The sequence below is a fragment of the Salmo trutta genome, unplaced genomic scaffold, assembly GCF_901001165.1.
Source record: "Salmo trutta unplaced genomic scaffold, fSalTru1.1, whole genome shotgun sequence".
NCBI lineage: Eukaryota > Metazoa > Chordata > Actinopteri > Salmoniformes > Salmonidae > Salmo > Salmo trutta.
This window is the reverse complement of record NW_021823319.1, coordinates 1431108-1445389: the sequence shown is the minus strand read 5'-3', so window position 1 is coordinate 1445389 and position 14282 is coordinate 1431108. Positions and strand designations below refer to the sequence as shown.

Genomic DNA, 14282 nt, shown 5'->3' with positions numbered 1-14282 from the left:
ACCAGGTCATTGCGGATTACTAAAGTATAATATCCCTGATAACAAATCATGATAACATTGGATAGATGCATGTACACACACATGTGCATGTGACAATAGCAGGATCATATCAAGGACAGCATCACAAATGAATACAGGACCAGGACTGAGAGCCACTACTTCCATTGGGACCTCTTCATCTGCTTGACAGGCTTTCGCAGCTCTCTGTATCTGAGGACAGAAAACCTCACAAGATACAGACTTCATTATAGTCAAATGAGACTGCACTAAATATTATGCTACTATTATCTCTGTCCTCACTTCCAGGGACAGGAACTAGACGAAAGTACTTGCTCTATCCAGAATAGCCTACTCTCTCACTGACAGTTGGGGCTGCTATCCTGTCACCGTCCTCCATAGCTGTTAGCTAGCTACCTACAAATGCATTTAGAGTTGTTTCTACAGTGATAAATACATCAAGATAGCTAGCGAATATGAAGTTAGGTAGGTGGTGATATTCAATTCACTTAGCTAGCTATCTATACAGCATGTAAAGTTGGCTAGTTAGCTAGCTAGCCATATTAGCAGCTCATTTGAGTTAGCCAGCACTGTAGCTAGTTAGCTAATAATACATTGTTTTGTTTATATTTATGCATTTTCAAAATATATTTACCTTCTTGAATAGGTTCTCCCAGCCATGTGGACGATTGGAAACAGGGCAGTGAAGTTTGTTTGTCACCAGAGCGTTTTAGAGCATATTACTATTTCCCAATTGAATAACTGGTCTTCCCTTTGGCTCAGTTGGTAGAGCATGGTGTTTGCAATGCCAGCATGGTGTGTGCAACGCCAGGGTTTTGGGTTCGATTCCCACGGGGGGCCAGTACAAAAAAATGTATGAAATGTATGCATTCACTACTGTAAGTCGCTCTGGATAAGAGCGTCTGCTAAAATGTAAGTGTAACTAGACCTTCCTACAAACTTGCTCTGCTGGATTCTTGACCCACAATCAAACCCTGCTGCCAACAAGTGAGCCTCTCTCTGCGGCCTAACTGGCACACGGTCATGTACTGCTTGTTAGTGAAAACGAGCCATAATAACTGATTATGTTTACTTTGCAAGATACCGGTGGAAACTTTGTACAGTTGGCTAAATATATAGTGGTAAGTAAACCTAGTGTCATTTTTTTTCTTCTACAACTAATGTAGGCCTACCTAGAGAAATTAGCTAAAATTATCTCCATTTCAATATTGTTTTTAAGAGTCTTTCATTAGGATTTCTGCTGACAAGACAGGCTACATTAATTGATTGATTGACCACGTAAAATTGGCTAGCTAGCTAATAACACATGTCAATATGCTTTATTTTTTATTTGAACCTTTATTTAACTAGGAAAGTCAGTTAAGAACAAATTCTTATTTACAATGACGGCCTACCAAAAGGCAAAAGACCTCCTGCGCAGACAGGGCTGGGATTAAAAAATAAATTAAATAAAAATATAGGACAAAACTCACATCATGACAAGAGAGACAACACTACTTAAAGAGAGACCTAAAGACAACAATATAGCATGGTAGCAACACATGACAACAAAATGGTAGAAACACATGACAACAACATGGTAGAAACACAACATGGTAGAAACACATGACAACAACATGGTAGAAACACAACATGGTAGAAACACATGACAACAACATGGTAGAAACACAACATGGTAGAAACACATGACAACAACATGGTAGAAACACAACATGGTAGAAACACATGACAACAACATGGTAGAAACACATGACACCACAGCATGGTAGAAACACATGACACCAGAGCATGGTAGAAACACATGACAACAACATGGTAGCAGCACAACATGGTAGCAGAACATGGTAGAGGAACAAAACAGGGTACAAACATTATTGGTCCCAGACAACAGCACAAAGGGCAAGAAGGTAGAGACAACAATACATCACTCAAAGCAGCCACAACTGTCAGTAAGAGAGTCCATGATTGAGTCTGAATGAAGAGATGGAGATAAAACTGTCCAGTTTGAGTGTTTTGTTGCAGCTCGTTCCAGTCGCTGGCTGCAGCGAACTGAAAAGAGCAGCGACCCAGGGATGTGTGTGCTTTGGGGACCTTTAACAGAATGTGACATTAACAAAATGTACCTTTAACAGAATGTGGCTGTCAGAACGGGTGTTAACAAGCTAATTTTCAGGGGATAGACTAGGTGGCTACATCCAAATATTGTTTGATTTACTTTCCGTCTATAGTGGTGACGACAAAGTAGTCCGACAACTTTACCAGGACGAGGACTTGCCGATATTAAGCTTTTTCCAAAAGCCTCATCTCTGATGAAGCAAACTAAATTATGTTGTTTGCTTAGCTACATATCAAATGGATAGGTGCCTTCACCTATCTTAAATGACATGATCATTGATGTTTACTGATCACCAAAAGCATGCAGTTACCTGCTGTATGATAGAGCTAAATGTGCGCAATTGTTTTGTATGGTATAATCCGGAAGTGTGCAGTTCGGACTATCCTCAATAGGTGATGATATCAAAACCAAATAGTTATAACATGTATTTCACAATCCCTTGAAAATGGCACGTAGTTGTCAATGATTTTACCGGTGCTGGGGGTCCCCTTGCCCCCCCAACAGCCAAATCTAACCTATAGTTTTTCCTAGCCACCGTGCTTCTACACCTGCATTGTTTGCTGTTTTGGGTTTTAGGCTGGGTTTCTGTTTCAGCACTTTGAGATATCAGCTGGTGTAAGAAGAAGGGCTTTATAAATAAATGGGATTTGATTTGATTCGTGACGTTTTATTTAAAACGACCTATGTGCGCATTTTCCCACCGGAGATGTTGTTTCCATCAAACGGCCTGATGATATTTGTTGGAAAGGAGCATCAATCTAGTCACCTTGCACTTTCACCACCCTGTGAAGTTCATCATTTATTTATTTAATCTGCAGCCTAATAAACTGCATGCTGTCCTGGGTCAAAATGGGAGGACCACACAGCATATTGCGTGACTTCAAGTTTACTTCGATATGATGGTTATTATATCAATATTTGCGCATAAAAAGGCATTTCCACCGCTATTTCTCATCATAATTAATTTTACCGACACAAAAAGATGACACCATGTCGAACGAACACAATTTCTGTCGGCATTTATACAATTTTACCGGCATTTTATGTTTGCATCAGCCCGTTCGTGCAAAGTAAATCAGGTAAATCATCCAGCATGAAATGGTACACACACACACACACACATTTTCAATGTAACATTTTCTCACGTTTGCGACTTTTGTTATGAAATTTGTAGCTAGTATAGCCTTATTTAAGGCTCTTAGAAAAACAGGTTCTGGATAGAACCATAAAGGCGATATATGCTTGCTTCATATATGGCACCGCTTAAAGTTCTATTATAGAACCGAAATTGTTTACAGAACCCTATATGGAACCCAAGGGGTTCTATATGGAACCATACAGTATATGAAGCAAGCAATAGAATCCTTTTTGTTTCGATCCAGAACGTTTTCTAAGAATCTAGAGAAGAAAAACACTGGGACGCAGTGGAAGGATATGTAGATATTTTTGGTAAGGTTATTTACCATCCGGTGGGTTGTAATAAAATAGGCCCATGGCACCGCCTAATAACGGCAATATAAATAGTTTGTCATTTAAATGAATTAGGCTACAAAAGGCTATCTGGCAATCATTCTATTCAATTTTATTATAAAAATTGTACAAAGGTAAAGCTTGCATGTTGCTCCCGGGATAACATAGAGATGTAGGGAAAGTCATTGATCCAGGGACAGGAATCCGTAGCCGGAAATGGTCTTTGAAGAAGAACGGCATCCCAACCAGAGTTTGTGCGGCTGACGCGTGAGCCATGTTCACCGCCTCTATCTCCGCAGAAAGCAGACGTTTCCACTTGTTCCTCCGATTCTGGAACCACGTTTTCACCTGTATCTCTGTCAACTGGAGACTGGAGGCGAGACTCGCTCGTTCTGTACTGCTGAGGTAACGTTTCATGTCAAACGTGGATTCTAGTTGGTAAACCTGACTCCGTGAGAATACGGTCCGAGACTTCTTTCTGGATGAGCTGGAGGTTTTGTCGTCGTCAATATGACCCTTTTCTTCTGAAATAGCAGGTGATGTTTGGTTGTAGTATCTCTCGTCACCTTCTTTATAATCATGAAAAAGTTGATGTCTCTTCACCATCTCTTGCCCCAGAATTAGTCTGTTTTTGTCACCTAAAATAATGCAAGCACGGTAATCAATCCAAATGTTTATAAAAAAAAACCTTGGCTATCTTGTTATTGTGTTAAAAACACAGCATCATTTAAAATCAATCAAGTAACTTTTTTTCTTCTTCCATCAAGCAGTTTAAAATAATATATTTTTTATCAGTAGCCGAAAAATCTCGAATAGACTTCTAAAAAACAAAGAAATAAAACAAATGCTGTAGCCTGTCATTCTTTATCATCACATCTAATATCATTCAACAGTAACAATAATAGTTATAGGTTTATAATAATGTGTCATTGTTATCAGAATAATAATCAACTAGGCTACCCCCCCCCCCCAAAAAAAAATAAAACATAATTTATAAAGCATTTTCACTTACTTAGACGAGAAAGTGTGATCTCGTTGAGATCATAGCGTGGTTTCTTTCCTCCGGGTGAAAGGTAGAAGTCAGGAGAATCCTCTCCACCGCTGAATCCTTCTGAAGACACTGAGCGCATGCGTGGTCTCTGCAGCAGCCCGGCGCTGGAGCTGGAATGAAAACTGTCCTTGTGCGCGTCCTCGGAACCACTTCCAAGAATTGACTGAATAGTAAAATTGGAAACTGAGGTAAATGATACTTTACTGCCACTGTCTTGAGATTTCTTCATTCTTATAAACATTTAGAACCTTTAATAACTTCAGGTAATAAATGTGAACCCGTTGGATATTTTTGTTGTTGTTGTTGAGAAGCGGGTTTGTTCTCCTTCTGCAAAGTTATGTCTGAATTCCCCGAGTACCATCACTCCCCATACAACGTTCAGCGATAGGTAGGATTATCATGGACCAATCACAAGCTGGGAAGAGACGCGGTCATTTTAAACCGTGTTGGAGAGAGACACGCACCAAAAACTCTCCCCAACCCAACTCAGTCTGCAACAAATTCATGCTCTGCACACCTGACGTTCGCCCAAAGATCCACAGTCAATATTTGAATATTACAAATGCAAATGGCCTTCAAGATCAAATGTTGTAGCCATATAAACTCCATTTTTAATTTCCACTATTTCGTGCTGTATTATAGCCACTAATTGGAGATCAATTATTGTTTGTCACAAATTAGTGTTGCTGATTTTGTTGTGCTTATTCCTTACAGAGATGTGAAACCAAGCCTTAATCCTCTCAGACGGATTCCAAAAGGCCAATGTAGGCCTAGTTTCTGTCTGAAAATATTGGCCTTTGGCGATTTCACCATTCTGTTCTTGAAAATAGCGGAATAAATTAAATGTAATTTATTTTGTGAAGACATCTCTTAATCTTTAGGCCTATCTATATATAGCCTATGGGCCCAAATTCAAGATATTATTGAAATATGTGTTTTGATATAAGTAATGTTGACATCATTTATTGTTTTGTCCAGAGTCGTATCCCACAGAGCACACACTGGGTGAATCAACGTTGTTTCCACGTCATTTTCAACGACATTACGTTGAACCAACGTGGAATAGTCGTATGTGCCCAGTAGTATATCATCTCTGGGATGAGTCATCCACTGACAATAAATAAATATAATTAGCTAAAAATCTATTATATTCTATTATTTTATTCATTAAATGCGTGCTATGCTTTTTGGTGTCTGTAAGTTAAAGCCTTCACATTGTCTTGATGAATTCCAAATCCCTTAAATGAATAATGACATATAAAATGTTTCCCCAAAGGAGCGCTATGTTTAGAACTCTAAAATGAATCTAAACGCAAGAAGGACTGAACATACTGTATTTGATAGGAAACATACATCCAACGTATAAATCCCACGTTTTATTAAAAGGTATAGATGAAAACATGTATGCATGTTTCTAAATACATTCGGTGTAGTCGGGAATTTATTTCACGATTTATTCAGCAATGTAAACAAAACAAAAAGAAAGTCTCCATGTTTTGGCCATTTGGTGAAACTCATCACGGATTTAATTACATTTCTAATTGACAGCAAGTAAAAATCTGCGATAACATTGTGAGACGTATAGCGTATGATATCCATACATAATAACATATGATTTGTCCTCACTGTTTGCTCTATAAAACAATATAGGTCAAAGTAGTCGTTGTTTTTCCAGCTGTGAGCCATATACCGTGTACCGTGAGGCGAACAGTCGAACTATTACACATAAAACGGCTATACATGATGAAATATTAAACTTTACTTAGGATTTGTTCTAATCTCATACAAAACATCCATGTAATTCATTGTAAAATGACTTAAGCTACATGGAGACAGAGACCTATATTTTTCCACCCTGTTTAAAAAAAGATCTTATAAAACCCATCAGTTAAATCAAAGCGATATCAATACCAAATGGGAAAATGTTCAGATTACATTGGACGCACAACAATTTAATATGAAATCATTTGAATAGGAGGAAATATTTCAGTTTTGGACATGGAAATACAAATAATAATAATAATAAATACAACATTTGTCATAAATAGACCTGTACAATATACAAAGCCTTTTTACCACCATTCCAACACCAACTATTTTCATAGATTTAAAAAAAAATAGGCCTAATATATGTTTGTTATACATAGGTTACAATACAGTGAGAAATATCAACACAATAAATGAGTCTCTCAAACTGGTCTCAGCAGCGGCACGGATGTGACTAGAGGATGTGAATAGTACATTTGATGGGGGAATGTTAATAGAGACTGACTGACTGACACGGCGCTCCCGGTTTCTGAGCCGGTGTTCTCATGGTATAATATGGGTACGCGGACTATCCTCTGCGCTGCGGCGTGGCTCACATTGGCCGCTTCGAGTTCCGCTGCCAACTGTCTTTTCCACTTATTCCTCCTGTTCTGGAACCAGATCTTCACCTGTGTCTCTGTGAGGTGTAAAGATGCCGCCAGACCTGCCCGTTCCGAGCTACTGAGGTACCGTTTCATATCAAACGTTGATTCCAAACGAAATACTTGACTCCTTGAAAAGACTGTGCGCGTTTTCTTTTTCCGACACGTTTTTGTATCCGAGTTTTCGTCTTTAATTTTCCTCCAGTCATCCATCAACTCTTTTTCCTTCTTTGGTTCTTCATCCCCATCACTCTCCTCCAGAACGGTATCATTAGTATTTTGGTTTTTGTCGTCCGGGTCGGGTGATTTTCGGAGCAGCTCCGGTGTGTCTCGGTCCCCGCCTGTTGACGGTGTGTCTCTCACGATGGCCTTCTCAAACCCTAAACGAAATAAACGACTAAATGTTTATCATTCATTGAAAACATTAATGCAACCATAAAATAAACATAAAACTACTTTTTTTTTACCACTATATTTATCATTTCGATCAAAGTCATCCAAGTAAATGTTCTATAAAGACCCGAATCGCCTGCTGAGTCAAATTGAGGCACTAGGCCTAATTGTTGGGGGACATTTTGTAATATTCGATTGAAGATTCAAGACATATGAAGGTTATTTTAGACATAGTTCACCTGTACATTTACTCATCATTAGTCTGAATATTATTCCAACTGAGGAGTATTGCGAATAACAAGTATTATAGCAGCATAATTTATTTGAAAAGATGTTGTAGCCTTATTTAATCCGTTCTAACCAAAACATTGAGGTATTGTAATGTGTAACATGTATAAAGAGATTGAATGTATGGTATGAATCTACCTCCAGTCCTGTATAGATGCTGTCCCGATGTGCCAAGCGCGTACGGATACCACCACGCCGACGCTCCGTCCAAATAGTGCGCGGATAATCCACATCTCTGGGCTGGGATGTCAAAACTAGGAAAAGTTAAATCACCTATCCGAGAGAGAGAGAAACCTCCTTCCAATAGTCCTTTGGTGGTGGCAAGCAGCGTCTTCGGTTTGGAAGGTTTACTGTCGAAGTTGAGCAGGTTGTTGATAGAGAAAGGTGAGTCTTTAGCGGACGGACGGGTCTCCTGCGCCGTCTCGGCCATCGCCTGTGAATGTTTATTGTCCATTTGAATGACTCACAGCAAACAAACAGCAAGAGGAATAGTTGGAAGATATTGTTGGTTTATTCCGGTTAGCCAAGCGTGGCGTTTCAGTCAAATATAGGCCTGTTTTTCTGACTGTTAGAATGCTTTGAGAATAAAGAAAAATATATATATATTTTTTTAAAGTGCGAAAATGTATGCATTCACTACTGCAAATCACTCTGGATAAGAGCGTCTGCTAAATGACTAAAATGTAAAATGTTGCATAAATCTTCATGCAGGTCCGTCCTGGAACGATCGCAGCAATGATCAATGCGTCAGACTGGCACCGCATTCTACTAACGATTACATACAACTGTTAAAACGCGCGCAGTCCTGGACGATCGGGCACGTCGGCTACAATGGCAAGTGGGATTTGAGATGAAACTGGGAGCAGTGGGAGGGAGGGGACAGGAGCAGGATAATAGGTAGGGTAAGGCCTGCTATGTGGGATCCTTGGGACGTCCCCTATTGATATTTAAAATGGTTAGGGTAGGGCTTAGGGTAGGAACGTCCCAAGGATCTATATTTGCACTGACAGACAAGTCCACCCAGACTGTGTGCCCCCCAGCGCCAGGCTATATGGGATGTGCGTGTTGTTGGTCATGTAGTCCAATTAGAAAGTAGATGGGTTATGTACTCAGACGTGACTAACAATGACTTCCTGTCAAACAGACATTTAATAAGTAAACACATTTCCAAATGGGTTGTAAATGGACAGGTCTATTCATTAGCAGTGCATGTAGACCATCAACAGGGTGAAACTGGAAGTCCTTATTGATGGGTGAATGGGGGATTTTTAATAGATGCTGACAGTTAATTCATCACTAAATGAGGTGCTTTAACCTGCATGATCACCTTTTGGTGCCTGAATGATGACAATGAGGTGCACCTTTATTTTCCATCCCCCAAAAAAATGTTTTTATTTATCTTTCAAGTCAAGTATAAATGATTTATAATCAGAGATGATAATACATGTATAAACCAGTTGGTTTAGTGAGTTTTATCCCTCTTTAATGAAGCCAAACGTCTGGTATGAACAAACAAACTAAAATATTTGTGAACACTATGTCATGATACAACAGAAGTTTCACTCAGAATATAATCTGATTTACAGAGAGGAAGTCCTGTAGGCAATCATTACCCAAATCAACCTTATTCTAACCATGTGGCAGGGGGGGACAACACTCTGCCCTGTGACAGGGGGGGACTACACTCTGCCCTGTGACAGGGGGGGACTACACTCTGCCCTGTAGCGGGGGGGGGGGCAACGCTCTGCCCTGTGGCAGGGGGGGGGCAACGCTCTGCCCTGTAGCGGGGGGGGGGGGGGGACAACACTCTGCCCTGTGGCGGGGGGGGGGGACAACACTCTGCCCTGTAGCAGGGGGGACAACACTCTGCCCTGTGGCAGGGGGGGGGACAACACTCTGCCCTGTGGCGGGGGGGGGGACAACACTCTGCCCTGTGGCGGGGGGGGGGACAACACTCTGCCCTGTGGCAGGGGGGGGGGACAACACTCTGCCCTGTGGCAGGCGGGGGGGGACAACACTCTGCCCTGTGGCAGGGGGGGGGCAACACTCTGCCCTGTGGCAAGGGGGGGGGCAACACTCTGCCCTGTGGCAGGGGGGGGACAACACTCTGCCCTGTGGCAGGGGGACGACGACACTCTGCCCTGTGGCAGGGGGACGACGACACTCTGCCCTGTGGCAGGGGGGGGACAACACTCTGCCCTGTGGCAGGGGGGGGACAACACTCTGCCCTGTGGCAGGGGGGGACGACACTCTGCCCTGTGGCAAGGGGGGGGGACACTCTGCTCCAGTGTTACCATCAGGGCCACTCACTGCTCCAGTGTTACCATCAGGGCCACTCACTGCTCCAGTGTTACCATCAGGGCCACTCACTGCTCCAGTGTGTGTTTGAACCAGTGATAACACACACTGGAAGAGACCTTCCCACGCTAATCTGTGAGGTCAAAAGGTCAGCCGTATATCCCTCCATCTGTGCAGGTGTCCAAACAAATTGTTCTCATTAACTCAACATATACTGGGACCTGCTGATATCTGAAGGTATGTTTAGTAGAGATAACAAATATATATATATACACACACACACACACACACACACACATATATACACACACACACACACACACACACACACACACACACACATACATACACACACACACACACACACACGTTAAGTTCCAAAGCAAATAGTTTGGTGAGATGTTATAATGTTAAGAGGATCTGAACGAGTTTAAAAGTTAAAAGGATTTAAACTTGGTCTTGTCCACGTTGGGATGAAAAAAGAAATACATATTCAGACATGCATGTAGACCTAAAACAAAAAAAAATCAACAAAAGTGGATTTGTACAACCTACACAGGAAACATAATCTGTCCTTTGACCTTTGGGAGGTTGGCTCCAAGTCTCAAGGACGACACGTGCTGTGAACAGCTGATTGTTTCTCCCCCCCCTGTGTAATGACAGGTCTCATAGTCCTGTTAGAGACGGAGGAGGGGGGAGAAGAAGAGGATGGGAAGAGCTGATTGGTTCCCCCCCTGCGTAATGACAGGTTTCATAGTCCTGTTAGAGACGGAGGAGGGGGGAGAAGAGGATGGGAAGAGCTGATTGGTTCCCCCCCCCCTGAGTAATGACAGGTCTCATAGTCCTGTTAGAGACGGAGGGGGGGAGAAGAAGAGGATGGGAAGAGCTGATTGGTTCCCCCCCCCTGTGTAATGACAGGTCTCATAGTCCTGTTAGAGACGGAGGGGGGGAGAAGAGGATGGGAAGAGCTGATTGTTTCCCCCCCCTGAGTAATGACAGGTCTCATAGTCCTGTTAGAGACGGAGGAGGGGGGGAGAAGAAGAGGATGGGAAGAGCTGATTGGTTCCCCCCTGAGTAATGACAGGTCTCATAGTCCTGTTAGAGACGGAGGGGGGGAGAAGAAGAGGATGGGAAGAGCTGATTGGTTCCCCCTGAGTAATGACAGGTCTCATAGTCCTGTTAGAGACGGAGGAGGAGGGGGGGAGAAGAGGATGGGAAGAGCTGATTGGTTCCCCCCCCTGCGTAATGACAGGTCACATAGTCCTGTTAGAGACGGAGGGGGGAGAAGAAGAGGATGGGAAGAGCTGATTGTTTCCCCCCCCTGAGTAATGACAGGTCTCATAGTCCTGTTAGAGACGGAGGAGGGGGGAGAAGAAGAGGATGGGAAGAGCTGATTGGTTCCCCCTGAGTAATGACAGGTCTCATAGTCCTGTTAGAGACGGAGGAGGGGGGAGAAGAGGATGGGAAGAGCTGATTGGTTCCCCCTGAGTAATGACAGGTCACATAGTCCTGTTAGAGACGGAGGAGGGGGGGAGAAGAAGAGGATGGGAAGAGCTGATTGGTTCCCCCCCCTGTGTAATGACAGGTCTCATAGTCCTGTTAGAGACGGAGGAGGGGGGGAGAAGAAGAGGATGGGAAGAGCTGATTGGTTCCCCCTGAGTAATGACAGGTCTCATAGTCCTGTTAGAGACGGAGGAGGGGGGGAGAAGAAGAGGATGGGAAGAGCTGATTGGTTCCCCCTGAGTAATGACAGGTCTCATAGTCCTGTTAGAGACGGAGGGGGGGGAGAAGAAGAGGATGGGAAGAGCTGATTGGTTCCCCCTGAGTAATGACAGGTCACATAGTCCTGTTAGAGACGGAGGGGGGGGAGAAGAGGATGGGAAGAGCTGATTGGTTCCCCCCTGAGTAATGACAGGTCACATAGTCCTGTTAGAGACGGAGGGGGGGAGAAGAAGAGGATGGGAAGAGCTGTTTGTTCATGGAAAATGCGATCCAGATAATAGGATTTATCAAAAAGGCAGCAATTACATTAATTAGAGGACTGGCAGGCAACAGTAACTAGGAAACTAATAGTTGTGGGAATGAAAATAATAATATGCTAATTTATCTTTTTCCATTCTAAATCCCCTTCTCTTGTTAAGATGGGATCTCGAGGCAAATATACAGACAGACAGAACTAAAATTATACATCCCAAAGTCCTTCCCTCTCCACCTCTTCATAGTAAATGAGGGTTGTGAAGACAGACTGTTACCATAGCTACATGTATCCAGGAAGTGAAATGACCCCTCTCTCTCTGAAGAGCCGTTGTACACTACCGTCTGGTGATAAATGAGATGCTCCCATCTCAATTGTAGTGTTTAAGCTGTCAAGCGTCTTCAAATGAAATTTGTTACACCCTTTTGAAAATTTGGTAATAATGATGATTTGTACACACTGCTAAAAATAATACAAAACAGCTTCTACAAATCAAACAGTTTGTAGACTTAAGCTTTTTTTAATTCAGCATCTTTACAATCTCAATTAGACTTATAGGATCATGTCTCGGACGTCCGGAGAAAGTCCTTAAGAGAATATCCTCAGAGAGACTGTATATATACAGTAGGTTTTCATTCCCATCCTCTCTGGTATGATACCCTGCATGGGAAGATTTATAATGAATTCATTAATACATTACACATACATATTTAGCTTAGTTTATGGCCGTTACATTAAATCGAAACAACTATATCATCTCCCTCAACCTTTACCTGATCCCTGGAGGCACCGCCACGTCATGTAGCTAGAGTGGAGACGCCGCCACCAAGTCATGTAGCTAGAGTGGAGACACCACCACGTCATGTAGCTAGAGTGGAGACACCACCACGTCATGTAGCTAGAGTGGAGACACCGCCGCCACGTCATGTAGCTAGAGTGGAGACGCCGCCACGTCATGTAGCTAGAGTGGAGGCACCGCCACGTCATGTAGCTAGAGTGGAGACACCGCCACGTCATGTAGCTAGAGTGGAGACACCGCCACGTCATGTAGCTAGAGTGGAGACACCGCCACGTCATGTAGCTAGAGTGGAGACACCGCCACGTCATGTAGCTAGAGTGGAGACACCGCCACGTCATGTAGCTAGAGTGGAGACACCGCCACGTCATGTAGCTAGAGTGGAGACACCGCCACGTCATGTAGCTAGAGTGGAGACACCACCACGTCATGTAGCTAGAGTGGAGACACCGCCACGTCATGTAGCTAGAGTGGAGACACCGCCACGTCATGTAGCTAGAGTGGAGATGCCGCCATGTCATGTAGCTAGAGTGGAGACACCGCCGCCACGTCATGTAGCTAGAGTGGAGACGCCGCCACGTCATGTAGCTAGAGTGGAGACACCGCCACGTCATGTAGCTAGAGTGGAGACGCCGCCACGTCATGTAGCTAGAGTGGAGACGCCACCACGTCATGTAGCTAGACTGGAGACACCGCCGCGTCATGTAGCTAGAGTGGAGACACCGCCACGTCATGTAGCTAGAGAGGAGACACCGCCACGTCATGTAGCTAGAGTGGAGACACCACCACCACGTCATGTAGCTAGAGTGGAGACACCGCCACGTCATGTAGCTAGAGTGGAGACACCACCACGTCATGTAGCTAGAGTGGAGACACCGCCACGTCATGTAGCTAGAGTGGAGGCACCGCCACGTCATGTAGCTAGAGTGGAGACACCGCCACGTCATGTAGCTAGAGTGGAGACACCACCACGTCATGTAGCTAGAGTGGAGACACCGCCACGTCATGTAGCTAGAGTGGAGACGCCACCACGTCATGTAGCTAGAGTGGAGGCACCGCCAAGTCATGTAGCTAGAGTGGAGACACCGCCAAGTCATGTAGCTAGACTGGAGACACCGCCACGTCATGTAGCTAGAGTGGAGACACCGCCACGTCATGTAGCTAGAGTGGAGACACCGCCAAGTCATGTAGCTAGACTGGAGACACCGCCACGTCATGTAGCTAGAGTGGAGACACCGCCACGTCATGTAGCTAGAGTGGAGACACCGCCACGTCATGTAGCTAGAGTGGAGACACCGCCACCAAGTCATGTAGCTAGAGTGGAGACGCCGCCACGTCATGTAGCTAGAGTGGAGGCACCACCACGTCATGTAGCTAGAGTGGAGGCACCGCCACGTCATGTAGCTAGAGTGGAGACACCGCCACGTCATGTAGCTAGAGTGGAGACACCACCACGTCATGTAGCTAGA

General features: G+C 43.8%; 2 protein-coding genes across 2 annotated transcripts; both read right to left on the bottom strand.

Annotated features, from left to right (window-relative positions):
- Nucleotides 1-3695: 3695 nt before the first annotated feature.
- LOC115190122 (homeobox protein HMX2-like) lies at nt 3696-5233 on the bottom strand. Its single transcript, XM_029748612.1, has 2 exons — nt 4617-5233; nt 3696-4242 (listed from the first exon to the last, which is right to left on the bottom strand). Exons 1-2 carry the CDS (start codon nt 4894-4896, stop codon nt 3707-3709), a joined length of 816 nt encoding a protein of 271 aa, XP_029604472.1. The 5' UTR covers nt 4897-5233; the 3' UTR covers nt 3696-3706.
- An 862-nt stretch (nt 5234-6095) lies between these two features.
- LOC115190119 (homeobox protein HMX3-like) lies at nt 6096-9410 on the bottom strand. The gene is made up of 2 exons (XM_029748609.1): nt 7883-9410; nt 6096-7443 (listed from the first exon to the last, which is right to left on the bottom strand). The coding sequence occupies exons 1-2, from the start codon at nt 8196-8198 to the stop codon at nt 6845-6847; spliced, it is 915 nt and encodes a 304-aa protein (XP_029604469.1). The 5' UTR covers nt 8199-9410; the 3' UTR covers nt 6096-6844.
- Between the last annotated feature and the right edge of the window lie 4872 nt (nt 9411-14282).

What these genes read in the sequence shown, in the direction of transcription:
- LOC115190122 (XM_029748612.1), bottom strand. Translation starts at nt 4,896, where the DNA reads ATGTTTATAAGAATGAAGAAATCTCAAGACAGTGGCAGTAAAGTATCA. An exon ending in GATCACACTTTCTCGTCTAA is followed by an intron (nt 4,243 to 4,616) that starts GTAAGTGAAAAT and finishes GCATTATTTTAG; the next exon opens with GTGACAAAAACAGACTAATT.
- LOC115190119 (XM_029748609.1), bottom strand. Translation starts at nt 8,198, where the DNA reads ATGGACAATAAACATTCACAGGCGATGGCCGAGACGGCGCAGGAGACC. An exon ending in GCATCTATACAGGACTGGAG is followed by an intron (nt 7,444 to 7,882) that starts GTAGATTCATAC and finishes TATTTCGTTTAG; the next exon opens with GGTTTGAGAAGGCCATCGTG.